At 39.9% G+C, this 24,030-nt stretch overlaps 1 protein-coding gene across 5 annotated transcripts in view; it reads right to left on the reverse strand.

Annotated features, from left to right (window-relative positions):
- The window catches only part of CDKAL1 (CDKAL1 threonylcarbamoyladenosine tRNA methylthiotransferase), a 232,859-nt gene that overhangs the window by 13,344 nt on the left and 195,485 nt on the right, over window positions 1-24,030 (reverse strand). For 4 of the 5 annotated variants that reach the window (XR_014566201.1, XM_083746947.1, XM_083746946.1 and 1 more), the window contains 2 exons: window positions 5,226-5,309; window positions 4,059-4,223 (listed from right to left, as the gene is read on the reverse strand). Coding sequence is in view for 3 of the 5 variants with exons in the window: in XM_083746947.1 (XP_083603073.1) it covers window positions 4,059-4,223; window positions 5,226-5,309 (249 nt within the window). In the remaining 2 variants the exon portion in view is untranslated. Of the gene's footprint in view, window positions 1-2,137; window positions 2,803-3,484; window positions 4,224-5,225; window positions 5,310-24,030 lie in introns of those variants that run through there. The other variant, XR_014566202.1, reaches the window with a different exon arrangement.

Raw genomic sequence — 24,030 nt, forward strand, 5'->3', positions numbered from 1 at the left:
CTCCTGGATGAGGATGCTGATCTAGCCTGTGTAGCAGAAACCTAATTAGGGAAGGAAGGAGAGGTCAAATTGACACAATTATACCCACCAGGTTACACATGCAGCAGGAGGTAGGAACCAGGGGGCAGGGAGGCAGAGTTGTAAGGAGCTATTGGAAGTCCATCTGCCTATCAAGATACACTTTCAAGTGACCTCCTGGTTTAGAGTGTGTGAACCTTGGGTAACAGACAGGATTGGGATTCTAATGATTGATTTTATTTAATATGTTTAATATATTGCTTTTCATCAAAACGTTTTGCATAAATACGTATTTATGTGCTTAGATGCCACCCACCATTTGTCTCCTTGCCTGAGCTAGGTGAGGCACTCTTGGGGGTGGTATTGGTTTCCTCCAGATTACATGAAGCTGATGGGAGAGGTCATGCTGACAGCCAACTCTATCTCTCCCTTTCAACTGGTGCCAAGAAGGCTGTAGATATACTGGACTGTGGTGTGAGGACAATGATGGATACGGGCTAAAAGCCGAGGCTTCATCTGTAGAAGGCAGAGATGCTGATGGTCAGTAGACAAACTGATTCAGGAGTGGATGTACAACTGGTTCTGGATCCAGACTGCAACTTGGGAGCTACTATTAGATCTGACAGTGCAGATCTTGCTGGCAGTTGTAGCTAAAATGTGTGTTTGCTCAATTTAGACAGATGCATGAACTGCTTACTTTCCTGGAGAAGCCAGAGCTGGCCAGTTACACACGCCTTACTTAACAGAGCATTTTACTGAAACATACCTACACAAAACTGGCAGTAACTGTGGTTCATGCAAAATGTGCCAGCCAGAATGCTTTCAGGTTTCTGCTTTTTGGATATTACACTAATCTTCTTGTATCTATTTACAGGCCCAATTCCCTAAATGGCTTGGGGCCAGAATATATGATCTTCTCCTGCAAGAACCTGCCTGTCAGTTATGGTCATCACCAGAGCCCTTGATCCTTGTTCTACTTTAAAGGTAAGTGTGACTAACAGTAACATGGCCTTCTTAGTGGCATCATCTCAGTCGTGAAACTCTCTCCCAAGTAGGCCTGGGCGAAGTATCGATACATAGTCCAGGATTGGTATGAGGGCCAGACTGTGATGGCTGCTTCACCTGGCGTTATATTGCGGGTGAAACTGCCTCTGCCACCAGTGCCCAAAGTGCGAGGGAGAAACAAGCTGAAGTCGGGCACTGGCGGCAGAGGGACTCAGGAGCAGCCGGGTGAAGAGGCCACCACCTCTGGCACCAAACCGCTGAGGGAGGAACAAGCTACCATATTTTTCACTCCACAAGACGCACCTAGTTTTTAGAGGGGGAAAACAAGAAAAAAAATATTCTGTGCAGAGCATGTAAGCTGCTCTCGCTTTAAAGCAAGCAAAGCGAGAGCCGCTTACATGACTTCTGTCCCACTTTGCGCAGCTCTCACTTTGCCTGCCCATTCCTCCTCCCGCCTTGCTGTAAAAGAGGAGGAGGAGACATGGGGACAGGTGCTTTGCTTGCTTTACAGCGAGGCGGGAGGAGGGATGGGGAAGCAAAGTGAGAGCGGCACAAAGTGGGACAGAAGCCATGTAAGCGGCTCTCGCTTTTCTTGCTCCCTTCCGTCCCTCCTCCCGCTCTGCTGGGAAGCCACCAGAGCAAGAGCGATAGCTGCGCAGTGGCTCCTGTTCTGCTGGCTTCCCAGCAATGTGGGATGAGGGACGGAAGGGAGCCCTTACACGGAGCCCCTTCTGTCCCTCATCCCGCTTCGCTGTGAAGCCAGCAGAGCAAGAGCGATAGCTGCTCAGCGGCTCTTGCTCTGCTGGCTTCACAGCGAGTGATGGATGGGAGTCATGGCTCTGGCTGCAGAGGCGTTCCTCAGCTTGCGACTGCAGCGGTAGCCAAGGGATCCCTCTGCCGCCCAGAGCATTCACTCCAAAAGACACACAGACATTTCCCCTTACTTTCTAGGAGGAAAAAAGGGCATCTTACGGAGCGAAAAATACGGCACACTGGCAGGGACCAATGTAGCTTGTTCCTCCCATGGCTGCCTGCCCAACAACAAAGAAGTGTAACAGAGCCCCCACCTTTCCTCCAGCTTGCATGAGTTGGAGGTGGGGTGGGAGCGCCTTTAAACTTTTCTGTTCAGGGGCATGCGGCTGCCTGCCCTTCAGTGGAGAGATCGGGCTCCCTCAGCTGGGGGGGCCTTCCCACCCCCCCAGCTGAGCAGCAGCTAGCTGCATTGGTCCCAGCGGGCAAGGTGCTTGTGCCAATGCGGCTTGTTTCAATATTGTGGTGTATCGCCAGCTTGCGATGTTTGGCTGGTGGTACATCAGTGTTGAAAACCTAACAATGCCTATCATGAAAGTATTAAAAGAATTACAGATTCTGGCCCAAATCCCCTCTGTGTTTAACACAGACTATATGCTTTAGTGCTTCCCATAAAAGGTGTAACACCATTTGAAATCACATGTCATAAAAAAATTAAAACCACCAGGTTTCACTGGAAGTTTATTTACTATTTGTTGTCTGTGCTAAACCATGACAATGAAAGCCAAAACTTAAGGGATAATTTAAGAATAAAACTATAAAAAATAATATTTGATGAAAAATTCAGGCAGAACTGGTTCATCGAAAGCGTAATAACTACACTGAGTGTGTTACAGTTAAATGCAAAGCAAGTCCAAGAAAAATTAATTCCAGCAATGCAGCTATTTTGAGTGCAATAGTATTTCAGGCATATTACAGGAACGTGGATTGTGAACAAAATATAACATGCAAAACCATAAGCAGCACCTACTACCGTATTTTTCGCACGATTGGACGCACCGGACCATAGGACGCACCTAGTTTTTTGGGGGGGAAATAAAGGGAAAAAATTTCCTTTTATTTCCCCCCCAAAAGCAGGTCATGGAAACCGAACCAGGTCGAGGAACAGCGGGATAATGGCGCTGCGCTGCTGTCCCCCGAGCTTGTGGGGCTGGCTGATGTCTGCCTGGCGCGTGGGGCGCTCTGCTTCAGCGGGCCCCACCCGCCAGGCAGCAGGCTGCTATCCGCAGCGTGGGGAGCTCTGCGGGGAACTCCTGCAAGGCTCCCCATGCTGCGGATGTGTTCCCGAAGTGCCGGGCGCTCTGCTTTCAGGGCGCCCGACGCTCCGGGAAGCAGGCTGCTATCCGCAGCCTAGACACGGCTAGCGGAGCGCTAATCCCGAAGCTTGGGGCGTGCGGAGCTCAGCGCGCTCCAAGCTTCTGGGTGCCGGCAAGGTCTAGACGGCTAGCGGAGACCTTGCCGGCACCCAGAAGCTTGGGGCGCGCTTAGCTCTGCACGCCCCAAGATTCGGGATTAATGTAGCGCTCCGCTAGCCGTCTCCCACGGCTAGCGGATAGCTTCCTGAAGCCTGGAGAGTGAGAGGGGTCGGCGCGCACACATTTTCCCTTGCTTTCTAGCAGGGAAAAAGTGCCTCCTATGGTGCGAAAAATACAGTATTTTTACATATACCGTATTGGCCCGAATATAAGTCGCACTCGAATATAAGCCACACCTTTAAAATTCAAGGGGGAAAAAGAAAAAAAAGACAATATCTGAATATAAGCCGCTCCCTTAAAATTCTGCAGGCACTCACACCTGTTCCATTTTACCATATGTCTATTTCAGCAGCGATATCGTAAAAACCAATTTTTGTAAGGTTGCAAATTTAAGCCGCACTTTGGGAAAAAAGTGAGGCTTATATTAAGGCCAATATGGTAGTTGCAAAAATTTCTCATGAAACCACCTCAGACTGGCAGCATTCTTGTCTGATGATTCAACTGGATTATATCAAGATTATAATCTTCTCCCAAGGACTGTTAAAAGTTGTCCTCCTAACTATTTCCCCCATTTTATATCATAGAAATAAAAAAACAAAATTAGAGATTACCACATTACCCAGAACAATTCACTTTAAATTCAGGTTGTAATTTGTTTTAAAAGATTAGAGCTTCATTCACATCTAAAAAGCCTTCACATTCACTTTTTTTTTTACTAGAGTAGCAAAGGCTGACATGTATTTTACTCACCTCTGTTAGACCAGACACCTCTCCTTTGGCTAATGGCCTAGTGATAGACGGGGTGAACACTCTGGCATCCGACACTGGCCTCCCCCTCATAAAGTGCTTCCCTGCTTCAAAAATGTTCACTTCTACCATTTTACCCATGAACTCAGGGTTCTTTGGCACAAGTACCTTTAAAACAACAATAATAAAAACTTGCTTAAATGGAACACTTTAAAGTACTCAAGTTTGACATTTAGACGTGAGGAGGCGGGAAGTAAATATAAAATCTGCAAATCTCAGTTACTAATGCATGTTACTGTAAAATTTGGTAACAGGTAGACCTACCTTAACAAAAACATATGCAACATCAGATCTACTTTTTCTTTCAGGTTCTCTGATGTATATCCTCAGGATTTGAGTAGATTTGTTCAAATTAATTTGCTATCAGGAAATTTTAAACAGTTCTGCTTTGTAATTATATTCTTAATTTGTTTGTCCTGAATGCTTATTTGGTTGTTACATGTTTTATTGTGATATATGTCATGGCTAAAATGGCCATTGTTTCTTTAATGCTTAAAAAGCAGGGTCAGCATGAGTCAGCGGCCTGCACCGGTGGTTGTATGTATAGAGTGGGAATTGTTGGTTTGGGTTGGTTGGTTGGTTAATGAAAGCTGGTAGTGTTGTTGTGTGTCAGTCGCTTTTGCAGAAAGACTTTTAAGAATAAAAGCAGAAATTACTCTGCAAGGATACTTTTCTCGTGGACTCTTTTATGTCAACAAGGGTCCGAGGACCAGACTGAGGCGACAAAGGGAGGGCAGAACCCTTTTTTTTTTGCTTTTTACAAACACTGACAATATACATTGAGGTTTTCTTTCATGTCACATAGGATCCAGATATCAAAATATTGTTATAAGCATGTAGCTTTGCATACAACTGAAAATCAGTTGCCGATGATTTCTGTCCAACAGAAGTTGAATCCATAATGCCCAGCCTCTGAATTTTAAAGGGACAGAAGCCATATAAATGAGGATACACAAGGGCACCTCCAAATGAGTGATATCAGTTTTTTTGAAGGAGGTAACGTCAGTAAATCGGTTACATTGATGAATTATATGATTGTTAAAATAAGGAGGGAAAAAAAGACCTTCTCTCTCCTGCTGCCTCCCCCACCAGTCCAAGAAAAAGATTTACCTGCTCGTAGAATCGATTATGAGCAACATAAAACTTGGAATCAAATGATTCTTCTGTCACCAGAACATTTTGTTTCTCCCCAATCTGTAAAGCAAAAAAAGTCAACAGGTGAAGCCATAAATTTACCTCTGCAGAAAGTAGGACTTAAGAAACTTTATCTGTAAGGCAGATAATAAACGTATTATTACTAGGGAACTCATTTGAAGTCATAACTTATTTTTCATTGTCAAAAGTTTTCAGTGTGAAGCTCAAAAGAGATCCCCATAAGTGCATCATATATGAACACATGCATGTTTCATGTGCATCTCCACAGAACAAAACATGGATCTTTAGACCATGGGTATCTTTACCATCGGGGCTTAGTAAAGCAAATGCCTCAGGCAACAGATGTTGTGGGGCAGTGGCAGCAGCAGACCCTATGTTTAAAGACAGCATTGTATATGTGCTACATCCTGCTAGCCCCCTGAGGTGTGATGGAGGGTGCTGTTCCATCACCAATGTTACTATCCAATCACCAGAATTGAAGCAAGATTCAGCTATCAGCCCAGCCTGCTTCTGTGCAATAAATGAGATGACATCACTTTGCCATTTGCTTTATTATTGTTAATTTAATTTAATGTGTATACTGTACAAGCAAATACTTGCATATGCTGTTTTGAAGAATACATAACCATATAACCTTTTTGTGCATATCTGTACAATATGTGTGTAGTGACTGTAATGCTGCATATACAAATCCTATGTTCTCCCCCTCTTACTTCTTTAACAAAATAGGACTGAGCTAGGCAGCAGATGTACACAGTGCAAGCCCCCATTTTTTTCAACTGTTTCCCTGCCTGGCTTGAGGCTGGAGAAGCAGGAAGGATTAAACAGAAGTCAAAGAAAGCAGGGCTTGAATAGCATCTAGTTAGCATAACAAAAGGAAGTGCCTCAGTTATTCAGCATTGGGCAATGCATCTCATTAAATACAAGTGAAAGAACAATTATTTAGGCCCCCTATGAATACTGTTTGGCACTGAGATATATATCAGAGAGAAATAGCAGGGCCATTCTGCTGGGAGAGTTTCTGCTTTCCCAGCCCAGCAATCCTGCTTGAGGGTAAATAGCCCACTTCCATTACTGTGCACCTGCATCTGACTGCTTCATTTTGATTTGGTTCCCTGCTGTGAAAATGTCGCTTCTTCAAGCACATACAAGCCCTGAAATGCAGTTCATATGAAAATTATATTCAGAGATGTCAGCAGTGACCTAAAAATGACAACCAAGGCCTCAGACTATCTGCTTTATTTTAAATTCTGTAATGTTTTACTGATTTCCACTCCCTTTCTGTCGCTTCTGTTTTCTACAATAGCATAATAAACTAAGCTATAATGCTGGAAGTTCTAGAAAACCGTATTTTGATTTAAGATTAAACAAGTGTAAATATATATAATTTCATTCTTTATGCGTCCCAAAGATTGCCTCTTTTGATTGTCTTTTCCAAAAATATAGCCAAATAATCAAAGGACTCGGAACACAGGAATTACTATGGAAACCTGTTCTAATTACTTATAATTTGCCAACTTCAATGTCCATAATTACCACTAAGCATCACAGTACACGTTTTGAAAATTACTTTAGTATAATAAAGGAAAATATACCAAATGCATATTCCATTACCACTTCTAGAAATATATGCATAATTAATACAAACCTCAACATAATAATTCACAACTAAAATAATCTTCAAACCTAAGTGTATTTAATTTCCAGATACATCATACATATGTACATAAGTCACTATATTGTTACACGCCACCTCAATCTCATAGCGGTGTGAGATTCCAGGGGCTCCATACACTCAGCCAGGGTTCATTTTTTATTCTAAAAATGAGGCACAGCCGAGACTGGGCTGTCTTTAGGATATATGGCCTATTTGCACACATATACAACCTGAGCCTAAGATGGACAGGTTCACTGCATCAATATCCCCAAAGAGTCAGCTGCAACCTTGGATTCAAAGAGACATCCAACATTGTGCTCCACCTCTCTGACTTTTCAGCTTGCTGCCTTTACCAGCTTGCAACCTGTTTCCCTCTAGGTCACATCACAGCCTACCATCAACTCTAAACTCTGGCTATCTCAGAGCGGGAGGAGCGGCCCCAACCAATTGTCATCTGGCACAAAGCCCCCCGTCTTTGGCTTTCTTAAGGGTCCATTATCTTTCTTTTGTTCTTTTAATGGCCCAGCTCCCAGGTGATCTCCTGAACACAGAAAGCTGGGTCCAGGGATTAGGAATCTGGCATCCAGTTTAGCTCCCCAAGTGCTGATTAAATTCTAACACCTACTGGACCCAGCACTTTCCATTGTGTGCTTACTATATTTTCCCACTCACAGGCACTTAGAAGATGCTGATGCTGCTTTTGCAATCCAGCTATGGAGTACACAAAAGAACAATATCCATTATGGACTTCTCTTGCATAAATATAATCATTTCAGGGCCATGCAGCTCTAATTCAATGTTGTGCGTCTCTTATTCACTTCAGTTGGATAAAATCTCAATAGTTCATAGTCATCATTCTCAGAAAGGCCCAGTTTGAGACTAAATAGCATTTTCTTTTCGGTTTGCATTATTTTACAGTGAGACCAACTTTCCCCTTTTGGAGAAAGATGTTGTTATCTTTCAGGATGCATCTGTCTGACATTTTCACTGTCAAGCTTAGAAGAAGAAAAAGGTAAAATGATGCCTAGAATACTACTCAGTCTTTATCTATAAATATTGATCAAGATATAGGAAATATTTGTTTCCTGGCACTTCTGCAAAATGTCTAAATTAGGGGATCAGATTAAAGTATTGCTGGGCAGATTAATGGAACACCATCACTGTCATTATAATATGCAGGATGAATTTCTGTAAAATAGTACACAGATTATGCAATTATTGGACAACTGAATTTAAAGACTTCCATTTTGCTAGTGAGCTCTGCAGAACACAACACTTCAATATAATGAAAATGCCATTCATATACCAAAGCAAAATGGCCTAATTCACTAGCAAGCTAAAGACAATGAAAGTGATTGCATAGGAGTAAAAACAAAAAGACTCGGACTCCATTTTTTATAATTAGATAGAGCAAGGTGCTCATGGAATGCCTCCTGAATATCAAACAGTGGTTTTCAAAAGAGAACTACAGTGATTGTGGGGGAAATCAAATGCAATTGATAGCACTGATTCAAATTTTAGGTTTTGGCTGCTCCAATTTAGTTTTCTTAATTAAGGGAGTAATTTTAACTCTACTTACCTGGGAGTAAGCCCCACTGAATTCAAGTAGCTGTGATTACAATTGCAGTGTTAATAAGTTTATGTTGTAATCAAAAGTAGGAAAGAACAGATAGGCCATGTATACAAGATCATGTCATATGATGAAACATGATAATGCCTTCTTAATTAAGAACTGGGGAAGGCCTGTCACAAATTGGTAGTCCACAAATTGGCGGGTCCACTATAGGTACCAATAAGTCCCTACGGCTCCACAGTGTCTCCAGTGTGACTTACTCCCTGAGTTGTGAATATGTGCCATTTGCACCAGTGTGAGGAACCATGAATGAACAAATTTCAAGGCGTTTCTCTAATGGAGAATTATACTGAATACAGTGGTTGTGTGAACCGAAGTTGATTCCATTTTCCATGAGAGATGAAGGAGAAATGAAATTCAGTCTGCATTTAAAGGCAAATTTACTTAATTAACACTTTCTGAAACAATACGTGAAATAAAACACAGCCTTCCATTGACATTTGCACTTCCCTGAATTTTACAATGCAGTTCTGTGGCCCATTAATGTGTATGAATTGTGTATGTTTGGGGAAATGTGCATGTAAATGCATATATGAGGGAAAATAAAAGGCAAAAATACATTGTGCTGGGGAAAAGTATGTCTAAATAATCTGTATATGTGGCAAAAATACATACAAAATGTATGGATTAAGAGAAATTTACACTAAAATGCTGATGAATCTTCGTGAGAACTTAAAAAAAAGTGAATTGATGTGGAAATGTGAAAACTGAAATTAACATTTGTAAAAAATGAAAAACTAAGAGAAATCAAAATTGACATATTCACTCATCCCTATTCTCTGCTCCCAGATGTGCAGTATACTCATCCCCTTCAAAAGGGTGATGATTCTGTTTTTAAAATAAAGCATATCTTGATCTTTTGAAAGAAAAGGGCAGAGGTTATGTCACCAAAATTAACATTTTTTCCCCTATACAGGAGGGTTTTTATGATCCCAGTAAGGAAATTATCACAAAGAATATCTGAATTCCAAAAACATGAATGTAGTTGGAGATGATTAATGTTGATAGAGATATGGTAATTCTGGACTATTATTTTAAAGAAAGCTCATAATGATATGCTTTTTAAAATGGAATTTCCTCTTTTCCAACTTAAAGATGCCTGAACAATTTATGCTTTTAGAACCTCTTCCTTTCCTTTTTGAGGCTTGCTTCCTGCCCTGAATTCTTTCCTAATTGTGTCTGCCTGTCTTTCTGTCAATCTTCCCTCGTGTTCCTGTACCTGTACCTGGCTTGCTTTTGCCCTGACATATATATACTTTTGTTTTAATTTTTTTCTTAATTAATAAAAATAATAAATACACATCATGGGCATGGTGGGTATACAAAAGAGAGAGAAATGCATAAATATATATTTTGCTATATAAATATGTATGTGTGTGTGTAAATCAAACATAGTTATGAAAAAAGAAAGAAAGAGCATTAAGGAAAATATTAAGGGGAAAAACAAATGAGGTAATTCATGGATGAGGAAAACAAAGAGGAAATGGCTACTTCTAATGAAACTGCATGGAATGTGGAGTCTAAGTCATAATGGATGCAAGCAATTTAAACCTTACAAATATGCCAAAATGTGCCACCAAGGGTTCAAACACATGGATTATGGAAAGCCTCTAACGTAAAAAAAAAAAAAAAGCTCTGCTGCACAACACTAAAAAGAAACAATGCTAGTGAAGGAGAACTATTTCCTCACCACCACAACTATAGGTTAGGTTCGACAGAAAGCTCTAACCCATGTGCAATCCAGTTCAGCCCAGGTTTCCCTCCATTTCTGTTCAAGCCACCTTCCCTTCTTGTTTCATTGCCCTCAATTTATGGATATGGGCATACAGAAGGGGGAAAAGCAATAATGGGCATGAGGCAAGTTTACAATGTATTATCTTAAGTATGTTTTGGTAGCTAGAAAGCGAAGCGCTCTGGCATAAATATACCCACTTCCTATGTTGCGGTGTATTATTACAATGATACTGGAATTCAAACATAAACCTACTGCGTTTTTGACACACAGATGCTGGCAAAAAGTAATCTGTGCATCACTGTAGCTGCGGACAGGAATCTTGCATAAAAACACACAACAGTTTTCACCTACAGTTACTTTTCAACAATTTTCATGTTCTCAAAATGGGATTTCAGCATCAATTTGTGGCTTGTCAAAATCACACAAGCTCCTGTGGTGGTGGGAAGAAGGAAAGCAGTATGGCATTAAACAAAAAAATTACCTTTGGGTACGAGAAAATAAAGCAAGAATTGTATTTCTAATACTTGTACAGATTCCTCTCTCTCATTCTTTTAGTGCTTTCAAAGAAGCAACAGTGTCACTTGCCTAGCACCTCATTCCCCCAACACCAGTGGATATGATCAACTTCACTATCTCCTCCCCAACTTCATATTTCTAAAAAAATGCAAACAAAACACTAGGAGAATGGATAACAATATGGGACTCCACCACTTGGTTCTTGTACACTACTCTCTTTGAATCCTCTGTCTTCGTAACATGGCTTAACAACACTAAACTATTTTGAAGGGCTAATGTAGGCCACTCTCTTGCCTCTCCCACCCAACTGGCAAATTTGGAATAACAGCAATGGCCTTCATTCCCATTAGCCTTGATAGGGCAATTTAAAAATCATTTACATGAAATGAAACCCAAGTTAGAAAGAGCAAAGTCCAGTCTTAGCTGCTACGTTTTGTTTGTAGAGAGATATAGCCATGTCCAATCATGACAATATTCAAAATGAACCAGGAAATCCTTTATTAAGACAGCAAGTGTGTTACTCTAGACTTCTTTTTGCTTCTAAGGATATCACTGCTTCCCTAGAGGTCAATCATAGTTAAGGACAGTGGAAAGTTGCAGTGGGGTTGTTGCTCACAAAATGACTGAGCAGAATACCACCTGCACATTTTCCCTCATCTCTCTGCTTCAGTAAGAACTGGATAGTTTTCCTTTTTCTTTAAGGAGAAATTGGAAACCAGACCAGCTAATGGTCAAAACAAGCAGTGGATGGTGTGGCTAGAATTGGGCCAACTGGCCCATATAGCAGCCTTGCTGTAAGAAATAAGGGGGGGGGGGACACACACAGACTTTTTGAATCCAGGGCCCCTATTAAGTCTCCAACCTGCTTGAAAGATAAACCTGGAATTCCAGATGCTTTGGGGTTGAATCCAACTTGCTGAAGCTTTTATTACATGTCAGCAGGGAGCAGAATTTCAATCATTATTTTCTTCAATATTATGCTGTACTGTAAGATTAAATTAATGACTTTAGATATGCATTTTAGGACTGCCAATATAATCCTACTTAAGGCAAACTAAGCAACTTATAAATGATTAGAAGAAGAGTCATTATATTGCCATGCTCACAACTGGCACAACTTTCTTAAGTCCCCACTTATTTTCAGAAGTAATAGCTTGAACACTTGACACAGGAAAATGTGGCATATAGTGGGGATGTGGAAAGAAGCAGACAAGTGAAACAGATTTGAAACAAGCAATTGATTTTTCCTTGAAATTCTGATTAAAAAGGGTTTGCTTTTGGTTTGTTTAATCGAGAGAGAGAAAGAGAGAGAAAGGCCCAAAAGGAATGTATTAGCCATGTGTCACCTTTCCCTCTGAGTTAAGAGTTAGTTAAAGTGAAGGAAGCTGACGAAATAACCTCTGACATGCTGAATAGATACATTAAGTATAGGAAATCTGGCTAGACTCACTGACTGGCCCAAGGTCAACCAATGAACTTCATGGCTAATCAGGGATGTAAATCCAGCCAACATCTAATATGTTAACCAATACCTTTGCTAACACACTATTCTATGACTGTCAGCTGATCCTAACAGCCCATCCCTGGGGTCATGGCTATGGGGGCTGCCAGGATGAGCTCCCGAACATTTACTACACCACAAGGGTTGCATGACAGTGGTGGGCAGAGTTAGAGCTAAAACTGGGCAAGGTGAAAGCTGCCCCTCTCACCTTCCTTCAATTCCATTCTCTCTCTTTCTCTTTCTCTCTTCCTTTATCCTCCCCATTCCTTCCCCTCTTTTCTCTCTCTTCCTTTGCAATTAGGCTTGGCTTTTTTTTATAAAAAAGTCCCCATTAACACCACTGAAAGCTTTTGGGAAGAGGGCTTTACAGTGTGTAGGGACTAGAGAATTAGAATTATCCTCCCAACTGTGATCATTGTCACCAGAGCATGCCCAAGCAACAATTAGGCTAAAAATAAGGTTCCATTTGGCATGGATGCAAGCTTTTAAAAAGCCAAATTCCTGCATGGGCATGGGGTAAGGAGGGGAGGCAGCAGGGCAGGTAAGAGACTCCACCTTCCACATCCAACCCATGGGCTTTATGTTCTCCCTTGTTCTATTGCATCAAAGCATTGTGTCCTTCTGGTTGATTGAAATCTTTCATATAAATAGGAGATATAGAAATAAACCATGATTAAGACCCAAAGGGGAAGAGGGATTTATTTCCAGTAACAAATTGCTGAAGGGATGGGAGGAGACTGCCAGAGCAGGAATCTGCATTAGTGGAGTGATGATCAGATACGGCAGGCCTTAGAACTGTTTTCTTTAGAAAGAATGTGTGATATACATAATTGTATCTGCTCAGTCTGTCAAAATTCTATTTGGGGGGGGGGGAGGGTAAATGTTATGCATTGGTAGTTTGTACTAATCAATACCAGCTGACGACAGTGTGTTTCCCTTCCAGGCAAAAACTTATTTCACTACAACAAATGTTCTTTAAATTAAATAAATAGGGTTGTATCATGGCTCTTTCACAGAAAATAAGCTGAAATTATGTGATGGAACACAATCTCACTATTTCTTCAGCAATGTTTTGAAAGCACTCACATGCTAACATATCCACCTGCGGTAGAATATGAAATATGAAAAACCATTGTACTATGAAACAGTATTAGGATTAGGATTTTAAGAGGAAATTAAACTGTATACTGTCTCTTTTTCCTATGAACAGTTTATACCTTTGTAAGCCAATTCTTAGAAAAACTATAGCATCTTTTTTATATAAGTGCAATACTATTTTCTTGAGATTTGTAGATCACACTTAAATTAATTCAATCTGTTTGGCTCAATTGTTTCAGTTTTCCAGAGGCTGAAAACTTACTTTTCAACAACTGCTGTGTGCTGAAATAGGCCTAAACCAGTGGCTTCGTCCAGTATGCACCATAACTGTCAGGTTTGCCAATAAATTAGATTATTTTTCAGCTGTTCTAAAAACTCCATTGCAGTTGATCTGTCTAGTCTAGTTTCTCCCTTGCAGAGCAGAAATCAGAACAGATGTTGCATTTGTGAATATAGTATTTTCTCTCTCTGAATTGAAATATAAAAATAAAGAAATTCTCAATGTTAAATTTGAGAAGTTATAAAGTGTCAGGAGGAAACAGGTAATGATATGGACCAATGGCTGACCAGCAGTTTAATGTGTTTGATCACACTTCTGTATTACAATTATCAAATTCAAATGGTTCATTATACCTTAAACAGCATTTTACGCCATCACCAAAATAAGCAGAGTGCTCTACCAACATGGCCAGGCATAAACTCTGTAGATGCTGAACAATTAAAAAATAATTGCCTTTCACAGATATAGTCTACAGAACAATGTATTTTGACAGGCTTTTAAAATCTAATTTTAATATTAGTGCCATGTAAATGGTATGGTATATTAATTAATAGTGAGCATATAAATTTAATCAATCAATCAATCAATCAGATGTGGGGTACATATATGAAAGTTGCCACCTTGTTGAATAAACTAGTTGGCTTCCACTCAGCCACAAAGTAGGTCATCTAAATGTCAACAAAATTATGTACACTAGCTAAAATACTACTGAACAGCAATTAACTTTCGTGGTTCTTTATTGCCAAGCTGCTTGAAGTCAATAGACTTCAAAAGCAGTTTAAGGGATTTGTTCAAAAATAACTAGAAGAACCTTGAGATATGTCTAGATCTGTCCTATGGATCACAGCCAATGTATTTTGCAAAAAATAATATTGCAAAGTAGAAATCATTACACAGCTATCATTCCATTTTCCCCTTCTTTAGGAAAAAAAGCCTATTAATCTGAATAGTTATGTAAGAATAGTAACTTACAAAAATATATTCCCAGACAGGAGACTGATTTTAAATTATTTGTTCAGCTATTATGAAACCTGATCTAACTCTATATACACACTGATGTAATGCAGTAAATATGAAGGACTGAAGTAGTTAAATGAGCTCATTCAAAAAAGGCCACATATTTTCTATTTTTATTGGAAATTATACTGATCACATACAGCTTAAAAAATGTTGCTTTTGAGGTTCTGAGCAGATACTGAGAAAGATGTCATACGTTGTATGGTTTTCATGATATGGACTGAAAATAAAAATATTTATGTCCTGTCAGAGCAACATACCTACAGTAGACCCAACTAATGAGTCCAAACATTTCACCAATGATAGATTGACACAACTAGGGCTATGGCTAAACTGTGGGAGTTCCATATTATATTCTGCACACCTTTGGATTATACTGATCACAGTAGCCTTTCCAAATATTCATAATTCTCCATGCTGACCTTGACACCACTCTTGGAGCAGCATGGATGTAGAACACCATGCTGTCCAGCTGAATAGGATCGGTTTCAGTGGGTGCAGCCTGATTAAGTACTTGGACAGATATAAGTAACTACCTGCATACTTTGCCATCTCTCTGTTGATGACTGATGGGGTGGATCAAGAAGTTTATTAATGTCTCCTCTTGAAGAATCAAAAAGGCTCCACTCCTTTGGTCTCTTTCCTGAGATTGTTCTGGTGTTAAAAACCAGGCCTGAAGACAGATTGAAATGGATCTAGATAATCCACCAATCATTTAAGCACCTTGTACAAGGTTCTCAGCTGTCCAGAGAGGACAACCTTCTTGGACAAGAGAGCTTGGTTCAGTACTGCAATATAAAGATAACTTGAGGCTGTAAGTAAGACTGAAATGAAGAACACTGGAGATTTAAACTTCACTTCCACAAGTGTGGTACTTAGATTGGGTAAACTTTATCATTTACAGGTATTAATTTAAAATTGCAGATTCGGAATTGTGATCAATTTCAGTTATCCAAGAGGCAGTCAAGGCAAGATGACACTTTCTTTGTCTGAATTTAGTTCATCGGGCCCAGAAATTGGAGAACTAATCTATAATCTATGGGAGCTGATGATGACAACTGCTGCAATAGGAAATAGATACGATCCTTTTTCTACAAGGCAGCATCTTCCTTGGTAATTAGTAGATTTGGGTAAGATTAAAGTGAGCTGCTCAGTATGACATAACTACACTCTTAATAAAATAGCCTGCTGCTGGGAGGCAACACTGTAATATTGTAAAATCACTTGGCAGAACCACTGAAATGTTCATTTGACTCAGGGAGCGATCAAACAACAATGAACAGCCAAACAGAACTCAAAATGGTTTCATATAAAATTGAGCACCACTATGGCATAGCTTATCTGAAAAAAAGTGTAATTGCAGCATTAACTTCTCAGAACAATATTATTTCGGAAGATAACAGTTTTTGGAACCGAAACCACAGAGTGAATGTACGGTAAAAGTCTTTTGCAAACAACACCAGATGTTCTATTGGCTCCAGGGCATCAAGTGGCTGGAGATTTCACTTTGGTGGGAGGGGAGATAGAGCATGTGGCTGTGCTCCACATGTGCCTGTGTTTGGCTGTGGTGCATGCATGTGAACACACTTGTGTGTTCAACAGTTTCTCTGGTTTGCAAGTGTGCCCAAGGGCCCCAAAGGGTTGGCACCCCTGGTTTAATCACAAAATTAAAGCGGGACCCAGAGCAGAGGGTCGAGTTCAAGATTGCCCCGAATGAAACTCAGACACCAAACTCTCCATAAATATAAGCTTGATGTAAGGAAGGCTGCAAAAGCAGACAGCAGGAATCAGATAGAAGTCTGACATCCACACAAAACGGGTCATGGTCCTGAGGCGTCATTTCCATAAATTGTCTCTAATACTGAAACATGTGGAAGAGCAAATTAGGAAATGAGCGCAAGAGAAAACAAGCTGGCTAGGTCAGAAGCATTTTGAAGCCTTTTGGTTTGGAGTTTGTCTTTTTTACTGCTGATACGATGTATACTTTTGTTCCATGCAGGAAACAACTCTTGCTGCCTGGATTTTTAGTCTCTCCCTGCAAATCACTTCTGTACTTTGCCTCGTGGCTTTACTGTTTAATCACAATCTTTGGTATATTCTGGGAACTAGTAATTAATTAATTTATAACCCGCCCTTCCTCCCAAAGGAGCCAAGGGCAGCAAACACACAAGCAATAAAAGAATTAAAACATCCAAATACAATTCCAATACAGATGCCAACTGGGAAAGATTGCTATACTAATTTGTTATTTCAAAACTGGCAGTGAACAAAACAAATAAATGGTTTTATGAACACTAGAATGGGCAACACAATAAAATACTTGATCTATTGTACTGCTGTACACTGCACCTGGGGATGCTTGGTTCATAGGACTACTGCAACATTCTGGCCATTTTTACTCCATCTATCTCCTGATTTACGCCCCTTAAACCTTTCTCTTTCTCTTTCCTTTATAGAAAAAAAGGCATGGAATATGAACATTATCTGTAGGAAAAGAGCCATAATACCTGCCACAAGAAATGGCCATTCAGTACTATGACTTTCCTCAAACCAGCCAGCTTAACATCACCAGATGTTGCCTCCTCAAACTGTTCCTTTCGAAAACCCAATATCCATTGTAACTGTGATTGTCAAAAGCACAAGCACAACTCTAGGGATCATAAGTAGCCTATCTAATTAGAACTACAGTGGTACCTCGGGTTAAGTACTTAATTCGTTCCGGAGGTCTGTTCTTAACCTGAAACTGTTCTTAACCTGAAGCACCACTTTAGCTAATGGGGCCTCCTGCTGCTGCCGCACCGCCGGAGCCCGATTTCTGTTCTCATCCTCAAGCAAAGTTCTTAACCCGAGGTACTATTTCTGGGTTAGTGGAGTCTTTAACCTGAAGTGTATGTAACCTGAAGCGTATGTAACCTGAGGTACCACTGTATATAGCTTGCAAACTAAAAAAAACTAAAACAAAATAACAATGCAGACTAAAATCATGACAAGAAGTCAATGGATGCTTTGCTTTCGTTTGCATTATTGAGAGCTTCAGAGCAGGTAGGACAGGGCACATGCATCAATGCGGCTGATTGGGCAATGGGTTTGCCACTTGCCTTTGCTTTCAAGGCGCATGCCCCTCCCCTTATCCTCTAGCAGCTGATTTGGCCTCTTTCTGATGTACCTTTTAAAATCGCTATTCAAGGCTCAGGGGAGCTGCTTATGCAAGTTGCTCTTGCATGGTTGGAAGATTGTTTAAATGACCCAGCAACGTGGGTAAGAGGTAGTCACCTGGGAGGGCTGGGCTGAATCCATGGGAAAGGCCCCTGCCAACAATGTTGAGTAATTGTGAAACTTCCTCCTAGTTGGTTATGGGTAAGCACTTAAGTGTAGCCTTAAACACAAACAAGCTGTTTGAGGATTCAAAAAGGGAAAAGAATAAAGGTGGCAATCCTAACCCCACTTACTTGGGAGTAGGCCCACTTCATTAAATAGGACTTCAAAGTAGATATGGCTAGGATTGCAATGAAAATAGTTCTCTGGGCAGCTGAGGAGGGTGACTAAGTAAAGTATTTACAGATAACTTAAAAATCTATTAGAAGTATATTAAGGAAAACAATATTCGGTGATTAAGTATGTAAGGGTTAAGTTAAATGTGGATGTTAAATATAAAGAGACCTTGAACAAATTAGTAAAATAGAAGAATGGAAGATTTTTGTACTAGTGTTTATTATACTAAATACTGCTTGATGAAATGGATGTTTTGGTAAGTTTGTTAAAACATAAAGAAGAGTAACAAGATTCTTGTTTTCTCTCTCCCAGATTCATGCTTATAAGTGGGAGGCCTTAACAGGATCATCTGGTTTTTCTTCTTCTAGAAAGCTCTTATATATTATGAGAAAAGATTGCATTGGCTCGATAAAGTGGCTGAACAAAGAGATAGGTGTTGCTGCCACAGAATATATTATGATTTCTCTGAAAAATCTTCGAAGTTTTGCATGCTTTTCTGTTTGCTTTTAGTACAATAAAAAACATGCAATAAGAAATGAAGCTGTTGTAAGAAAAGCAGAATGTTAAAAAAAAAGCCAACATAATTGAATAAAGAAGTTGAGAGAGGTAAAAATTATTTCTAGCACAAGGCTGATGCAGTCCAGCAGCAGAAGTTTCCAGTGCCTGCAGCTGTCTGACTTGCTGGTTTCCATCACCATTGCTTGATGTTTGTCCCCTGTGTAATGAGGAGGTAGCATATCAGATTCCTGCAGATGCTGGCAACGGAAAGCAAAGCTTTGACATCCTGTCACAAGGATGACAGGACAAAATGGCCTGCACTAAACAACAGTTCGAGCAGGGTAATTTGATGTATCGAGTTCTTAAGCTTCTCAGATGCTGAAGTCAGCTTGGCATGCAAGATAAGGGTGGAACGTTTACTTTGCTGGATAGCCTGGTGTTATGCAGAACTAAAGAAGAAGGAATTAAAACTCTGTAGGGAAACCTGGGGAATCTGAAAATATGCTTCCCCTAGCCTCTTCTTATCAAGCAATATCAAAAAAATAAAGATAGATACTTCATTTATCTGTTAAGCAGCTGGGAGTAGTGTTGTTACTCTGTTGTGCTTCTCTGAGATTTTTTTAAATCTACTGGTTTTGCTAGTTTTATTTTAGTGTGTCATTCACTGCACTGCATTTTAAAATTTCCTTTTTAACTGTTAAGCCGCCCTGGAGACATGGAGAGTTGCAATGTGGGGTGTAAATGTAGATAAATAATTCACTCTTTCAGTTTCCATGTGTTTCAAGTTATTTAATGTTCATTAACTTTTATAAACAAATTCTGTAACTTTATATCAAAACCTATTTTCACATTTTCCCCGATTTTATAGAAATATAAATGGTCTGTAACCTTAATTTACCACTAACAATACCACAATCACCACCCTTTCCCTCTCACAAACACATCATTTCTTCTCAATATTATGAGGTTTCCTTTCCATCCTATTCTGAGATTTATAGGTGAAATCTACATGTGCATTTGTGTGTGAGAGAGAGATGGGGGGGAGGGAAAGGAGAGACAACATTTTGAGTACAGTGGTACCTCGGGTTAAGTACTTAATTCGTTCCGGAGGTTTGTTCTTAACCTGAAACTGTTATTAACCTGAAGCACCACTTTAGCTAATGGGGTCTCCTGCTGCTGCCGCACCGCCGGAGCACAATTTCTGTTCTTATCCTGAAGCAAAGTTCTTAACCTGAAGCACTATTTCTGGGTTAGCCGAGTGTGTAACCTGAAGCGTATGTAACCTGAGGTACCATTGTATGCTAACACTTCTCTCTTCTTATCCAAGGGCCATTTCATGAGTTACAAAGTTTAGTGTGGTATATGTGAGGCACATGAAATGTTGAACATACATACATATTTGTATATTGCGGAGAAATCATCTCATTTCTTGAGATTTCCAGTGGGAGACACAGCTTTATAAGCAATCATATAGGACAGGGTGGCTGTTAGGACTGCAGACCTGTCAGTCACCTGACAGAATCATGACATTGCCATCAATGTCAAGGAAAGAACTGGGAACGCATTCTAGGTGAACTTCCTATTTTTCCTTTGAAGCTCAGCTTCAACGCCCTAGTGCAGCCAATCCTAGCAGGGCTTGCTCTAAGCATTAAATTTAGCCCAAAGGCCTGAGATTTCCCACTGACAATGTAGGACAAGGATCAGCTCTAAGGCCAAACTTGGCCCTCTGAATAGCAACTGCTTGCTTTCATGCAATTGCTAACCCAGAGACAAAAGAGGTGTTTGTGACTGAAAGCAAGGAAGTTGCTATTGGAGCAAAATTTGCTGGCAGTTCACACTGGGAGATAGGTAGCACGCCACACCTCCCTCAAAGTGCCCCCCCTCAAAGTAGTTGCTGAGCAAGCATGGAGAAAACTTGCACACAGAAATCCCTAAAGCATTCAGAAGAGTAGGGTGCAAACCTGCCTCATACTTCCTCAGGCTTGAACTAGACATTACAGCAAACACAAAGTTGCCATCCAAAACAGCCATCCATTTTTCTTTCCTCTCCTTTGGCTTGTAACATCTAGGGATGCTGAACGCATAACATGTCACCACACGATAATTTTCCCTGCCCTGGCAAGGAGCAGCGAATGACGCGTAGTGGCTGGGGGGAAATGTGCAGCCTGATGACATCATACTTGAATATGACTAGACATTACAAGGGAGAACGGAGGAGACAACAGAGGGCTGATGTTTTCTGCATCAGACTCGGGGTTGCCATAACATCAAATTCCAACCCCAGTCTTGTTTGTAAATCAAGATTCTATTCAATAGACTGAAATCCTCACTTCTCTCATGTTGAAATAAACTAACTGCAATGCAACTTCCAAATGGAAACTAAGACCCACCACAGTAGGGTAGGTCTTAACACTATAAATGATTTTGTGCTGTCATTTGGGAAACTAATCAGCCCCCCAAACCCAAAGAAGTTGAATTCCTGCTTTCACAGTCATGGTCTTTTGGATGAAGAAGATGTAGATAACACATTGTAAATTTTTTTTTAAAGGGACTATGCTTACATAGGCGTATTTTATTTTATTTATTTCCAGTGTATGACTGGATCCCATTGCAGAACATTGCTAGTGAAATAGAACATTTACTCTGAACACTGTGGTGCATGACAATAAATTTCACACCTCATTAGTCAAGGAAACCTTAAACTTTTTATCAATGCTTGGTGGATTGATATTCATGACAGATTTCTTTCATCACCTCAATTTAAGATTCCATGGTTGGAAAAATTACTCACTACAAGAAAATTCTGGTGCATGCTGTATTAATTCAAACTACATAAGAGGCAGCCACAGGGATGATATAACTTGGAAAACTCCCACACCCTGCATTTGCCAATTCAAGATCCTTTACAAAGCATCACAGTGATGTCTTCCCTCTATCTTAAGGTTAACAGACGTCCCCGTTTCCCGGGGACAGTCCCTGGATTTACAAATCAGTCCCCTGACAAAATCCTATCATTCCTATTGAAGTTGAAAAGTGCCCCCAGATTCATTGAAAAAAAATTGGTAACCTTACTCTGTCTCCCAAACCAACTAATAATAACCCCCCTCAATATTTTTCCAGGTCAGCTGTATTGATCATGTTGTTGTGCTATGCTACTAACAGTCCAAGAGGGAGATTTTGTCATACAGAGGTAGAGATGTTACTAATACAGTGAAATGATTTTTTTTTTCAAGGCTTATGACCTTATCCCAAGAGTCAGCTTTGGCTGCAGCAGGAGCATAGATGCACTCACTGCTGATGTAGTTCTGTCCCACTTGCTTACTATTGTTGTTATTTTTTTTATACCACCCTTCTATTACACAGAGAAATGCATGGGAAATCAGGAAAGTGGTCTCAAATATTGGTAAAATATGATACTTATAAATTGTTCTCAGAGACAAAAAATTCCACACACACACACACACACACACACACACATATATATATATATATATATATATATATATATATATATATATGGTGCAAATATCATTCATAACATTTAATTATGCAGATTCATCCACCTGAATCTGTTCCTTTTCATTCTACATATTTCTACTGCGAGCATTCTGCAGTGTCATCTACAGCCACAGAAAAAGACCAGTTTGAGAAACATGGCCTGTGGTATTACAGACCCTTCTTCTACTCAAGGTAGCATGTCCAAAAGGAGGTCTAAATTTGCACAAGTATTATTTCTTCAGGCAAAAAGCCTGCAAGGGTAGCAGTTACAAACAATGACTGCAAGTAATTAAAAATGTATACACTGGTCTCTGTAGGGGCTCATTCCATTCCACACTATTCAATGAGGACATCTAACTGAGGAAATGGAACAAGCTATTTAAAAAGAGAGAATGAATTCTTTCTGTATCTTCCTGAAAGATCTGCAGTGGGTTATTGTAACACGAACCATTTTAGTCTGCCTTGATCAGACAGCAAGACCACCATTGCTGCAGCCTGATAAATCTTGGTCATTTACCTGACTATCATGCTCAGGGGTATTATAGAAGAATGGAGAAAACTGATAAGCAGCAAAGGCCATTTGAGAATGCTGGGTAACACATTAACAAAAGCCTGTATGAAAGATTAAGGTAGCTTAATACAAACTACTTGGAGCTTACAAAATGGGCCTGAATTGTTATGGTACCATTATTTTAACAGCTCCTGGTGCTAACACAAGCCTTTTCCAGACATATTAGATTTACAAGGGTAGGAAAAAAGCTATTTTCTCTTGTCCATTTCTATGGTGAAAATGATAGTTGAGGTCCTTGATTGGGCAATGGAGCTGGGAGTGGCCACATGTTACAAGCAAAGAAAAATGGCAGCTTTCCTATCATAAATGTAATCTGTAGACTGAGGCTTTTCCATTAAGCCCACCAAATATATATTTTTTCCACATCCTTTTTGGCTTTAGTGCATTTTTTGTTTTGTTTTGCACAACTTCAGATCTCAAGAAGAATTCTGATAAACATAAAAACTTGCATATTGTGAAGCAGGTCTTCCTAAAACTATTATGCTACTATTTCAGTAGATCCTCATAAAGCTATTGTGCTATTGTTGGTTTTGAATTTCTTTCTACTAACATCCACTAAAATTTTTGATTATAATGTTTAATCTCAAAAGCACTGGGTTCAGACACCATAGGAAACCATGGTTTCACAGACCATGCATGAGCCACAGTGAGTTTTTGGGTTACACATTCTCCCCCCCACCCTTTTCTTTAAGCTATGAAGAGATAGCTGACAACCAAGTAATGAACACTTAGCTCACAGCAAGCTGTGCCAATTTTCTGATATTGTGAATTGTCCCCATGGGACTAGGATATACTAATCTTTAACATTTAAACTTGAGAAAACTGATGCTACATTTTTCATCACACATGGACTACTGAACTAAATTAACAGCGATGTAGCACAGGTAACAGAATAACACTCGAAGTGCCATACATATATTGGTACGTTTTTTAAAAGCAAATATCATTGGGTTGGATATAACTATATCAGACGGTAATCTACCTAGTAGTGGAATTGCATGTATTTAAAATAAAAGATTTAGGATTGATGTATTTTGAGCTGTAAACACAAAAATTTCACCACAACATGGCCAAAACAAGATTATGTAAAAATGGGAACAGTCTAAATGAAAGGACATACCAATATTTTAATTGTAATATGCTGCAGTGGTACAATAAAAAATGATAAATATTAATATTCAATTATAAATGAGAAAACACATTGTTTGAAAAAGTAAACAACAGTCTTCCTCCACACCTCCTCCAAACACTGAAAACGATTCTG

The sequence above is a fragment of the Podarcis gaigeae genome (assembly GCF_964106915.1).
Source record: "Podarcis gaigeae genome assembly, chromosome: 7".
NCBI lineage: Eukaryota > Metazoa > Chordata > Lepidosauria > Squamata > Lacertidae > Podarcis > Podarcis gaigeae.